Source organism: Synchiropus splendidus, chromosome 1 (assembly GCF_027744825.2).
Source record: "Synchiropus splendidus isolate RoL2022-P1 chromosome 1, RoL_Sspl_1.0, whole genome shotgun sequence".
Taxonomy (NCBI): Eukaryota; Metazoa; Chordata; class Actinopteri; order Syngnathiformes; family Callionymidae; genus Synchiropus; species Synchiropus splendidus.
The window spans coordinates 56,018,010-56,032,103 of NC_071334.1; the positions used below are offsets into that span (position 1 = coordinate 56,018,010).

At 42.0% G+C, this 14,094-nt stretch overlaps 1 protein-coding gene across 2 annotated transcripts in view; it reads right to left on the reverse strand.

The window, feature by feature from the left end:
• The window catches only part of bcr (BCR activator of RhoGEF and GTPase), a 60,749-nt gene extending 46,937 nt beyond the window's left edge, over positions 1-13,812 (reverse strand). Inside the window, exons 1-2 of one of the 2 annotated variants that reach the window (XM_053854990.1) lie at positions 13,798-13,812; positions 11,190-13,517 (exon numbers count right to left, since the gene is read on the reverse strand). In XM_053854990.1, coding sequence (XP_053710965.1) covers positions 11,190-12,768 — 1,579 coding nt within the window. In that variant the 5' untranslated portion in view covers positions 12,769-13,517; positions 13,798-13,812. Of the gene's footprint in view, positions 1-11,189; positions 13,518-13,797 lie in introns of those variants that run through there. The other variant, XM_053854980.1, reaches the window with a different exon arrangement.
• Between the last annotated feature and the right edge of the window lie 282 nt (positions 13,813-14,094).

Below are 14,094 nucleotides of genomic sequence, written 5' to 3' on the forward strand. Positions count from 1 at the left end.
TAAACCACATAGTTGCCCCATGCTAAATGATAAATAATCAATTCATCCAATGATTAATAGACAATATACTGAGACTGAAAATGCACTCAGTTTATCCTACAGTATTATATCATATCCGGTAATGGATGGTTCAATAAATATTAATTTTGTTAATTTTGGTCCTGGTGACTGGGTTTACATTTCAGTTTGACGCCCATAACCCAGAGGCAACGAGTAAAATTGCACACTAAGACTGCAAACGTAGTTTAAAAACAAATGTTAAATGGAAAAACTGGATACAAAAATTGACAGGAAGCTTCTCTGTGGTTCAGCACCGACTCTGCTTCATGACGCAAGACAGTTTTTCCACTTGAAGCGCAAGCACATACGTACCTCCCCATCTTTCATTGAATTCCTTTTCTTCTATACCATTTCTTCAATTGTTGACATTTGTTATCAGCCAGAAAAAAAACTGCTAAATCCACACGGATCTGCAGATTTTTCGATTTCAGATTATTAGCACTGAATAGCATAAACAAATTGATCGATGAGAGACATTGATACATACGACTCGGATGAGTCAACACTGATCTACAAGTGATCAGAGGCATGAGAGAGTGGCTAGAGATGCATGTTTCAAGTGTTCTAAGTAACTCTGTGGTCAACCGTTTCGTGCTTCGTCACACCAAAATAATCAACTTGAATTTCAGTTCAGTTAGTCCTTGTTTGGTTATGGTTTGAGAAAATTGATATTCTGTCACTCGAAATATTACACGTGTGTGTGTGTGACTAGTTCTCGGTGGAGCGTTCACATGTTCACAACACGTCTGTATCACTCTTTTTCTGTGAGGTGGCAACTCTAGGAGAGAGCGCCGAGGAGGACAGGTCTGTGACGTAAAGTATCTGAATACATTGTCCACACAAAGAAGCTTTTGCATATCTGATTATTTACTTTGGGACCCGGTTTAAAAACAGTATTGGATATGGTGGGCGGATACGCCGGATTCGTGCGGACCAAAGGTCTATCCAACACAGAACTTGTACGTCTATGCGTGGACGGGGCCAAAATCACTATTCTATTTCATTTAGGTGTCAAAAATGGAATTGGTGGGCTTCACTCTTCCCATGGGCCTTGAGTTTGACCATGGTAATGCAAGGTAAAGAAATATATTTGCAGGCTTCACATTAAAGCACTAATGGAAGATACTGAGTCTCACGCCAGAATTGTGGCAGCTTCCTGGTGTCACAGCTGGTAAGATGCGAAAAGCTGCAGATTCATGACAGAATCAGCTGCGCTCAGCTTCATGTCTGAATCTTTCCACTCAGCTGGACAGAAGTGACATAAGCCGAGTCGGCTGCGATTGCCAACACAGCGCATGAAAAATGAAACGCTACATTGCCCACTAATTTACTTACATAAGGGCCTCGACTGAGATGTGAGTTTAAAAATACAGCTACAGTGAAATCATTCTTGAATGCAGATGCACCATACCTCTCAAGTGCCTGAGCACTTTAACACACTAATTTCTGGTCAACATTTCAACTAAACAATAATCTCCACATAGGCTACAACCAAGTCCTTCTACAGCGGTTACACATTCAATCCATGAAAAATGAAGTCACTCCAGCGTGACCTCCAACACAACTGACAGCTCACAGCAAGTCCATTTATTGGACTGGCCTCCTGTCAGTCTGAGTGACAGGAAAACTGGCAAGTGAGCGGGCGACATCGACTGACAGGTGATATTGATCAAACCCAGCGAGAGGCTTTCAGAGAAAAGGGAACTTTTGATCGATTCCTTTGTTGTAAAAGAAAGTAACCAAACTAAGGCTGGGAGAGAGCAAAATTACATGTTTCTGTTTCTGTCACCTTGGCCATTAAGATGGAGGAGCACATACGAGGTGGCACTTTCTAAAAATAAACCAATCACAAATCTGACAATGCAATCTGATGACACAACGGAAGGCTGCAGGTTAAACCTCGTAGCACAAAAGGGTCGATGCTAGCGTATCTACAAATACACTAGCAAATGGCAATAGATAAATAATAGGTAAATAATAGGTAAATAAAGTGTGATTCTCAAACTTTTGTCGATCAGGTGGAGCATGACCATTTCATCTGAGATGGATGTTCACGCACACTGGTTCAAACACAAGACTTCTTCTTACAATAAAACACAGGTCCATAATGTTTTGATCGATGAAAAGGGCAACACACTAACTGGCAAATCACTTTGTTGTCTACTTCATCAATCAGCTAATTCTAAATTCAAAAGAACAAATTTGGAATCAAATTTGGAACCAAGAGCGTCCTCATTAGTCTACAAGGATTTGTACCATTGTTATTACCACCAAGGTTAACATGGATGCATCCCTCTGATCAGAATGGCAATATACAGTTGAGGCGATGTCCACCTGAAGCAACAACACATTTAAGATCTTTTTACTTCTCACAGGTAATTTATGTTGAAATGTTTGAAATCCACAAATACTGTAGGTTCCATTTTAACCAGATTAAGCAGCACTTCTTTGGATTAGAAATATTTCGAGAACGGTGGCTCTCAACCCCTGAATGACAACCAGCATTCAAATATATCTTGAGGAGAAAGACACAGTTTGAACGTTGAATAGTTTAACAGTTTAACATAGCTAGCAAGCATCAGACTAAATATTTCTGCAAATATTTAACAAGGAAAAGCATCAACAAAGACCTCAACTTAGACCTTAGAATAATGTAATTTCTCACAGGGTTTATCAGGTGTCGCCATATCTAATGAAGATTCTTGAAGCGATACCATTATTGAAGGGGGAGATACCACAACCTGTTTACTTTTGGCATTGCAAGGTCAAGCTACGTGAAGACAAGTAGACACACTGTAAACATAACACGATCTCATTGCGGCATATATGCTGTTTATAGAGGGCTTTAAGTCACTGGGTTCATTGAGACGCAACTACGATGAGGCTTAAGGCAGAGGGAAGTGTTAGTGTGTGCTGTAATAATAATGACTTTACACCGTGCGTCACTTCTATTCTAAACTATTAGATATAATGTTGATCATTACACAAGTTATCCAGATCCTTACATCATCGCCCTCTTGACATAACACTTATAATTTATTAAGACAATAATTTACCCAGTTGAAACTAGGTTGCTCTCTGTAGTTGATTAAAAACTTGTGTACCACTTGATCGAATTGCAACTTGATTTTAGGCACCTCATTTCCAGGACTTGCTCCGTCACAGAAGGAATGTCAGATCATAAATAAGCGCATTGTCGTGCATATCTCAGTCATCATGGATCTGGGGTAGTTAAAGGCTGGCAGCAAGGGGGACTTTCTGCACTGCTGGTCTTTATTGCCCTGCAGTGGTTAATGTCCTAAACCAAACTTGAAGAACCAGATTCTTGTTTTCATGGTAAACATTCCATTTAAGGAGCTGTTGTGTTAAGCAGTTTCAAATGGTGTCCATGGCTTTCTGACAGACATGTTAACGTTTCACTTTAGATTTTGGCCATTCTGTCACAAATTTGTAAAATAAATAGATTTTTCTTCAAGTGGAAGAAAGTTTAGAAACCTAGTTGAGTGTCAAGAGAGACAGTAAATGGACTGTCTAAGACAGAGTCATGTGAGGCAAGCGTGATGTAACGTCAGTCAGTTTCTTATGAGAACAAGCTGCATAAATAATGAATGACAGGTGGCATCAGGAGCAGACAGGAAGACTGGTGCTCGCAAGCATGAAAGTAAAACCCATCATCACATAATGATTGTGCTTTCATGTGTGACAAAAGAGCAATTTGGGAAATTGTCTGCAATTCAATGTATTAGGGCATGGTTGGGCACAATACTCAGAAGTCGAACCACCCAATTCGACTAGTACCAGCTGACAAAAACCTTAAATCTGTGGTCAACAATATCAATATCATTGTCTAGGTCTATTGAATGGGGCAAATGGGACTGAGGACTGTGTCGACAGTGATGCGAGGAGATCAGTCAGTGAAAAAAAACGAGTCTGTTTTGATCACATGGTCAGCATGTGCTGCAGAAGCACATGTGGACTCACTTTAACTTTGTGAGGCGTCCATGATGAGTTCATCTCAGGTTGAGGTGAAGTAAGTGTGAGAGAAAACAAGCTGGTTTGTTTCTTTTTAAGAAGCCTCTTCTGGTCTGATATGTTACTTCAACTGTTGGCAGTTGTTCCTTCTATGATCCATAACGAAACCCTGTGATTTCATCAAGCTCAATATTTATCAGGACATAAATAATAGCGGTGCACAAAAATAACAACACATTTAAATATTTGCGGTCGCTGATGGCAAGATACTGAACTGATACGCAATATCGATCGATTCAAAAGAGAGCAAACACAATGGCTGCGGCATTTGTTAAGCGTCACCCTTCGGTCAAACACTCATAGTAGACAATAAACCTGCTATCTCAGTGCTGTACTAATACAGTTATGTTAATGCTAACATGCAATGAGTGGATGCTACACAAAAACTTCAGAATTAATTATGTTTGCTGTTGTTTGTTATGTTTGTGACAATACAAGGACTTAATATACGATTTGTTTTCGTTATTAAAAATGTACCTGTGTGCCCTACATAACACAAAGTTAGAGACAAAACCAAATACAGGCTTACACCACGTCATTTCAACATCGGCCATTCTTCACCACAAAGTCTGTTTTAGAAGTTGGCTCGGGGGCACAAACAGGAAAATCAAGCAAGAAGCATTGTTGTGAAAGAAGAATTGGAATGGCACAGGAAAAAATAACAGCGCACAAGTAGGCTATGCCATGGTTTGATCCCAAATTGATAGCACGTGAATTCTAATCATACATTCCAGTGTGGTACACTAAACATTGCAATTCATCAAAAACTCGTAACGTGGTTATCGTGAGCCAATTGTGCAGAGAAAATCAGCTTATTGTATTTGTGAGTTGCGCTCCAGGCTGAGCGGCACAGCATGAAAGCGGCAGACCGGAGCAGAGAATGGGTCAGGGGAATGGAGAAAGGGATATTAAGTGACATAAGAGGTATCACAGAAGGAGGGTTTGTACCGAAGGGCATTCAGGGAGGAGACGGAGCAAAGGAGGCTGATCGCTGCATGAAATCTGAGTTGCCCTCGGGGCATACAGTTCAATCTATTCGGTATTAGTGTTTCAAGAATTTAAGCCAGAGCAAAAATACAAAACAAGAGAAGATGGGATTATTCTTTTTCAACTGAAAAATGATCATCACCATTTGCTGCTTAATAGCAGACAGCCACTCATTCACATTTGCTTTTGCAGCACAGCTTCATCATCACTTAGCCCTCTCCTGCCCTGGAGGTTAAACACACAAAAGGTTAGTCACCTCAGACTGCTCAAACACAACTCTACGCCTTCTGACACTGTTCATTTATTGAGTGAACCCTCCCAGCTGCCCAGTGCAAACACAGGACAACAACAAGGAGCACGGGACAGAGAGTGACACACGGTGAATAGTAATATACCTAGAAGCCGGGGTTCAGCTTTTAGCTTTCTGTACAAATGACAAAATTAGAAGAGGAAATCTTAAGTCAGGAGATCAATATTTGTATCTACTCTAGTGGAAATGAGGTTTATGAATATTAAATTACACAAAAAGTGTAGATCCCAGTTGAGGGACTTTCTTGCAGGATGGTGTTCTACAGCATACAGCTGGGGAATAAAAAAAAACAAAACTTTTTCTTTCTTTTTTTTTAGTTTTAACACTGTTTAAAATACTTCAAATGTTTTGAAAGCACCTGGGATGACAAGTACAGAAACTATAATTGTTTTAAATTTTCAATCTATCCTATCTTATTTTTGAGCGCACATTATTTTGGATACTCATGCTAAGGTTTTGAAGTAGAAATATAAAGAGGCAGATGCATACAAATGGTTGTTCTACTGATATATTTTACTTGCATATACAGGTACAAAAAAAATCTAAAACAAAAAAATGTAAGAAGAGTAGATTAAATGATCATATAGTAACACATCAGTACATTACAGAAAATGTTACAATAGCAACAAAAGTAGCTTTTGTAGGTCAATCGACACCCATTTCAGGGAAATATCTGACTGAAAAGAGCCAAGACTGAGACACTGAAGAGAGAAACACAAAGAGATCAATGACGCAGACACAAGGGAATATTCGGACTCAGCAGACGTCTAACATTGTTCAGAAGGAGACTTAAAGCATCGATGCTCATGTTCCATATATATCTACATATGTAGTGCCAGACGGACCAGCAGTCAATTGTAATAACTATAAAATTATTTAATAGAAGATATTTAGCAGATACACAGTGGCAGCATCACCCTGTGGTGCACGCTGATTATAATCCCAAGTGTCGTATTTAGGACATCATGCATTAGTGGAGTTAAAACTGCTGTGTGATGTGTGACATGGGCATGAGAAAAAAAAAAACAAGTAATGGTAATCTGATTGTTAGTTTCTAATTCCCAGACTCCGGAGGGGAGATTATGGCTTAAATGTTTGCATGACTAGACGGGTTTCATTGTCCACCTAATCCAGAAGAGGATATCAGTGGGCTTCACAGCACACGTGTGTACTGGAACACTTGTTTAGTGCCACACTTGTTTACATCTTATATCCTTGATCAATGGCTTCCCACCCTGTGGTCGAGAGTGCATCATACCTGCTTTGTAGTGTCGATATAGCGACTATTTTTAACCAATATTTTTTCTGTGACTGCTGCATATCAAATGAAAAGAAAAACAGAAGAGGAAGATTATTTGTTGACTGAAAAATACTAAATTAACTTAACAGTTATTTAAAACCAAACTTTACAAGGAAAAAAAACAATATAAAATAGGAAACAATCTATGAATAGGAAATAAAGTTTAAAAGGAATTTGTTACTGGCATTCATATTAAATTGATGATATATGAAAATAACACTTTAATTTAATTAAATTTTGAGATTTAATGGAATATGTATATTTTTAAATCTCCCGACATGGTTTTGGCAGGAACTCTTGTTTTGGATGATGTCAGTGTGAAGCAGGAAATGGTAATGACTGTGTATGCATCATGATGATGCAGATGAAAGCGCACTTCTACATGTCTAACTGGTGAGTTAAACGCCCGACACTGCCCCCTGATTCACATCCTCCGCCAGACTGTACTGCCTGCAGCTCCTCTGTTCTGGCCGAGGGTGACTGACGTGTCCTCTGCCAAACTTCAGCTGAAGGAGACTATTTACAGTGAGCCCACAACCCCGCCCTTCCTGAGAAAAGAGGGTCATTGTGCCACAGTGGCCCACAGGAGAGACTTTGGATTTCACTCCCAGGCCGTGCGACAGAATCTCTCTGTCTCTCGTCAACCGTTTCAAATTGCAAGCCCTGTTTAAAGTCTGAATCAAATCATGGGGTGGTGTAAGGAGCACATGACTAGAAAACACATTTTACGGTTTTTAATCCACTAAAAAGGAGGAAACATCAGCACTGTTCACATAAAAAATTTTTTTTAAAAACGGAACACAACACAACAAAACAAAGAAACACAATGGTTTAGGGATGCTTGAATCAAGGTACTCCTTTACTATTATAAAGATTTATATGGTTTATATTATTACAACATTTTTATGAGTCTAATGCTCTATAATAAGAAATATTTTGAAAGCACCCACAATGACTAACTACAATTAACATCTTCTCACCACAGCATTTGTGAGATTTAGCAAGAGGCAATAAATGAATGAACACAGAAGGACTAGTGCGCTGTTGCTGGAATGTGACACAAATGTCATCCCTACAGTGGATTTGGCATCTATAACCTTAAATTTGCCACTATTCATTCTCCTTTTTGCACATTTATCGTGGCTGCTCAGGAAGCAGAACGATTTCGCACACATGACAAAACTGGAATTGGCATGTCAGTTGAGTGTCAAAGATCACGTTCCCACACCTTCAGATATATTCTGTCTGTTTAAAGCAGGCTCACCGCAGAAACCTTGAAATCCTGCGGTTCTTGTTAATAACACACCGTGAAAACGACCGGGAGAAGAAGAAGCGATTTATCAGTTCACAGCCGTGTAGCACCGGCCTGAAGGTATACAAGTAAACATCAGGCATCTTTGAATATGAGTGTTTGTGTTATGCAATAGTGGAGTATTTCCCATCTGTGGTTCTCTTCTGCCCACGCACGGCTGACCGACCGAGCGAGAAACAACAGCTTTGTCTGTGCCAGTCTTTTTCGAATCACTGTAGTAATGTCTCACATCAAATATACAGTCAATGTGGGAAGAAAGCAGGACTGTACAATTATTAAAATGTGTAGATAAAGTCACATTTTTTTTAATACTTGTAAAAGAAAACTAAAGTAAACAATTTATTATGAGGGTTTGTCAGGATCTATATCATGTGATCAGAAGAATGTAATTCATATGCATCTCTGTGGTAATTATGATTATTACCATAATCCAAAATACACTTAAAAAAGAGGAGCGATGTACAGTGAAATTTAGATCATAAAAAGGCAATAAATGTATGAATTAAAATCATAAAAAAACTAAAGATTTTTTTTTGTAATTTGTAGAATCTTAAGTATAAAATGACCAGAAGAATAATTTAATACAGCAGTCAGTAAGAAAAAAAAAAAGAAAAAGGAAGCCGTTCCACCAATTGACAATGATGAAACATTTTCAACAGGTCCAGGTAACATCACAAATGATCCCCAACAGAGTCCCTGTCGTCTAGTATCATGAGAGCCACAATCAGAAACAGGCCTCTGTAGGACACCACACCATGATTTCATTTCTTATGCACAAATTCCAGATTATCCCCACTAATGCATCACTCTCTGCAACACATCGCCCATCCTCCATCTTGGTCTATGCTCTTCCGGCTCCCCTCACTCCCCCGCAGGGCTCATTGTTGTGGAAAAGATGATAAAACAAAGAGGGCAGACAGTCAGTCAGTGATAATCTGGAACATAGCAGCTGGAGAATTAGCTTTTCTCTGGACCTCACTGTCTATGTTTTGTCACTCTTCAGCCATAAAAAATGAAAATATGTCACAGTCACTTTCACGTAACGTGTGTGTTAATTGAAAATTAATATGTATTGTACTTTCACTTTAAACACTGTCAAATCCTTTCCCAGTACAAACATATTCTAGGTCTCTAACCATCATGTACGGTCTGCAAATCTGATTCTAGGAGATTCCAGTGAAGCCCTGGAGTGTCTGCTTCCATTCATCTAAATGAATTATAGATGCTGTGAGACCTGTCTGTCATTCAAGATATTTAGGTGATGACTGCTATTTGGTTTCAGGCACTGACCAACGCAGAAACTGTTCTTGTCTGACATTCAAAAATTAATGATTGTAAGATCTCCTCCGACCAGTCAAACTAATATTTTTAGTCAGTTTAAAAATCTATTCAGACATTGCCAGATGCCTGAACCTGGTGCACGGTACACACAGGCTAGAGGAAGGCTGGTGGAGGAAGGAGCTTAACCCCAACCCAACAAAGCCACTGTGATCTGGTGACCATTAAAAGCTATTGACTAAACCTGTGGCTACCAGTGGGTAGAATCGAAAGGTACCTCATTATGCAATACGATATGATATGGCACGTGACACACGGTCAACAATTCCAATATTATCTTAATATCTTAATGCAGCATGATGAGATCACAGTGTAGGGGGTCAAAATCCCAGCCTAGAGGGCCCATGCGCTGCAAAATATTTCAAATGACTGACATGAATTCCATGGTCCCAGAACGTTCCAGAGAATCGATGACTCAGTCATTGGTGACAGTAAGCTACACCTGTAACCATAGCTGTCCTAGGGCAGACTAATGGAAGCGACGGAGGCTGCGAATGAACGCCAAACCGCACCGACCTGGCAACAACACAGTTTGTCTTTCCGATTGTTGCCTCGATATCATTGCAAATGAGCAAAAGATCCAGGAATTCACACAAACCATGCTTGTCTCGAGACCGACTTGTGGTCTTTTGTGGCCCATGCTTATGACCCACAGCGGGTTCAGTCATATCTGCCAAAAGCTTTTCAAAAGAAACATGTGCTCATTTTGACGAGCCCAACAGCTTAAATGGAAATTCCAGAAAGTTGACCTAAGTGGTGACACTAATTGCTAAAAACTGTGACGCTCTGTCCAGTCAAGATGCAAGAGTTGTACAGAATGCTCTTAGGATTTGGACTTTAGTGAATGATAACTATTGTATACTGTAATAACTTAATGAATATCATGTTTAAAGTGAACCAGACAGACAGCTTCCAAAAAAATTCATTTTCTCTGACTGCTTTTTCTTCACATGACACTATATAACCTTCAGATAAAAGGGACACATTTCAGTAAGAAATGTTTAGTTCTGTTACAATTGGTCTTTTGAAAAGAAAAAAAGCTTCAACAGTCAAAGGGCAACAGTGGCGTCTCCTGATCAAAAGTCTGAAGTGGTGCTTATAATGATTTTGCTGAGCAGTGAAAAGCGCAACACCTATGGAGGTAACAGAACATTAGTAGCATCGTAGTGGTCACCTGTGTTGCGTTAAACTTCTCCAGACCAGGAAGCTAACAATGAACAAGTATGCACTCTACCCAGCTGCCAATCCAGACAGACACAACAATCTAACATTGGTGATAAACAAAATATATTGCTGCACTCTACCCGAAACAGACAGTAAACAAATAACCTACAGCTTTTGCCAAGCCATAAATCAAAATATATGAATGGGGTCCTTGTCTTTACATGATAGCATGTTGAGTGTCAAGACATACAGCCCATCTCCCCAGGCAGCCAACATAGTCAGTGGTCATGTTTGACATCATCCTTCAGTTAACTGTTGTTTTGCAGGTGCTGTAGCTTCAAGGCTGTAATTTTGTTGTAACACTGCTAATGGTTTTCTTGTGTTGCGGTTCGTGCTGAAAGAAACCCTTCTTAGAGCATTCAGCGACAGAGATGAGCAGACGGACCTATCATTGGAATTGCGTACTCGCAGAAAGACCTGTAGTTTTGACGGAGTCCTACTGCGGTTAGTGCCATCCAAAGGACACAGATCAGTCTGCACTTAGGTACTCGCACATACACAACCTTGAACAAGGATGTATTGAGTGTAAATACGCTTCATTCCAAACATGCCCTTTACATGTCTTCTTCTGTAAAGGTTCTTTGACATACACAAGGTTCCCGTCACAACAAAAAAAATACACTCACCAAGATGGTCTCCGTGGAAACTGTTGTCATGTGAGGGTCTGCCGTGGGGCAGGAGGTCGTGATGGATAGCAGGTGGCCAGATTTGTCCAGTCTTCCGTACACTCACTATAGTGGCCTCGGACATGACCACATGACCTCCCTGCTGCCGATGGTGACGCTTTTGCGACTGAGGAGTCGGTGGGCTGCTACTGTCAAAAGAGTGTTGGGAGTTTTGAGAGTTCTGAGACGGCGAGCGACTTTTCTCCCTGAAGGGCCTTCGGAAAGCAGTGGTGGGACTAGGTGAGACATGGCTGGACTGACCAGAGGAAAAGTCCTCCTCACTTGACGTCAGGTTCTCGTTGGAGCTGCAGTCAGGTGTGTAACCGCCACCTCCGCCAACATCCTCAAAGCTCCCTGGGGAGTATGAGCGCCGTGGCCATGTCAAAAGATGGTCATCTCCTCCCATGTGCTCTCTCATTGTGACTCCACTGGAACCTACACCACTGCTCCTGCTGTCCCCGCTGCCACCTTCACCCATCATCACCCCACCGACGTAGACACTGGAGTATGCCTGGAAGTCAGACGGTTGCCAAGGGGGTGGTGGGGGCTTGCCACCATTGGCCCTACCAGAATGTCTCTGATTTGGCTCTCCATCTTCATATTCTGCATCATAACCACATGTACTCTCGGTGGAACGACCTCTGTACACTGGCTTAGGGCGCAGGTCCCCTGCTACAGTTGCCAAGTTACCTGGTAGTGAATGCAGGGATCTTTTTCGCTCCATCTGCATCGCCTGGCTGCCAAGAGAGCTGATCTTGTCGGAGACATCACGGTCATTAACCCTTACCAGACCCCTTTCATGGTGAAATTCCATGTTGGTATAGAAAGGTGGTGGAGGCAGCTTCTCTTGTCCTTTCACTGCATCACCTGCGGAGTGTGAGTTTGCCCTTTTGATCCTCTCAAAATTGGACCGAAGAGCTGCTACACCAAGTCCCATTCCCAACTTGTCCTTGGGGTCTGAGATCTCTGGGGGTGGAAGATTGGGCCGGCGAGGTGAAACGGAAACGCCGCCTCTCTGCTTCGACGGAGACAGTCCATCCAAGTTGTCACAGGAGGTTGACTCAGCCTGTTGGGGGACCTCAAAGGCAGACTCCAGGCCGTCTCCATGGGAGGCGGACTTCCTGGCAGGTGGTGGTCTTGGTTTGGTTCTACCTGCTCCATCTGCGAGAGGCTGAAAACGACTCCGATCACCAATGGGAACACCATAACCAACTCCACCAGTCTCCTGCACATGTGGCTGCTGAGACTGCGACTCTGCTCCTTGTGCTGCTGCTGCAGGGTCCACCCCCTCATTCAAAGGGGTCTTTCTAAAGCCCCACCGCTGCTTGTCATAGCTCTTCCTCTCCTTGGCAAGAAGAGTCTGTAGGTAGATCATCCGGAAACGCTCCTTGTTGACTTCTTGCTCTAGGCGCCGTATGGACGCCTTGCACTTCTCTAATTCTTGTTCAATTCCACCAACTGACCTGAGCTCCATCTTAGGGGGATCTGACTCAGGGAACTGTGCTTTCCACGCTTCAATGAATCCCACCGGCTCCACCATATTGTGCTTTTCTACTTGGACACCAGGCAAAGGGATTGAATTGCTGTCTACTGTACAATATTTGTCGCTAACAATGGCCACCGAGGTGATGATATCACCTCGATCACCTAGACCGCAGGAGCTATAGATGCCTGACACTTGGGTTGGCTTCTTTCACAACAATGCATTTGAAGTGGAACCAGCTGTTCAGTCCGACTATGCTGGCGTGAGGCAAACATTAGAAAAAGTACAATTCCACCGTCTTTGTTGCGCATTATTCCACAAAAGGTCACTCCAGAGAGAACGTCCGGAAGAGAACAATGTCAGCATCAGAGACCTCCAGTGAGCGGGTGGTCTGGATCACGGAAAAAAGAAAGTCAAACGAAAGTGTCTGAATCCTGCCTGGTTTAATCGCAGTCCCAGCTGGTCTGAAGGAGGCGGCTGCCACGGTCCGTCTTGCAAGTGGACGAGTCGAGCAGCTCTCAGGTGTTGGAGCTCAGGACCTGCTGTCTTTGTACCCGCAGCTCCTCAAGGAGAATTGATGCGAAGCGACGACAACATCTGAGCCCCTCACACGACGCGGTGCAGCAGCCAAATCCAGGAAAAGTGGCTGTTTTGTTGTTGTTATCCCATGGTACCGCGGTGTTCGCTTCGCTTTTCCGTGTTCTTCTCCAGCTTGCAGCCGTTAGTCGACCCGTGATGGAGCGGCTGTGAGCGCCACACTGGTGGGCTGCGGGAGTGGGAGGGACCACGGAGACAAGGGGGTCCTGCTGGTTAAAGGGACAGAACTAGGATGTGTTCACGCCTCACCTACACGGTCACTCTATTAAGTCGTTCATAACACTCTTCTTCCTGAATGTGCTACATCGCTAGCAAAGCTAGCTAGCCACTTTGTTCGATAGATTCATCCGCATTAAACGAAAATACACACCTAGTGTACATGCGTACATCTTACAGTAATATAACTGCTAAGTAGTACTACTTATTTTTGCGTTTAGTTTAATGCATTCATATTTAGTCTTAATGACTTTTAAAATGTATTTTGTCTACCTTTCACGCAGGTGATGCTGCAGCTGCGGCTCGTTTCTTTCTCCCGCTCAACGCTGACATCTAGTGGTCATTATCTACACTTCATCTACCGCGCGAGCTCATTTGCAAAGCAGTAATCTGGCTTTATTTCCTTTTGTTGGTCCTCATCAAATTTAGAATTGAACAAATCAGTGGCATTATTTCTTCTTTCAAGTGAAACAAAATTGGGACTTGATATCATGCCATGTCTGGGTCAAGCATTGCTAATTTGGAAACTCATCCCGCAGGCCTGAGTAACATGTAACTTAGTTTAAATAA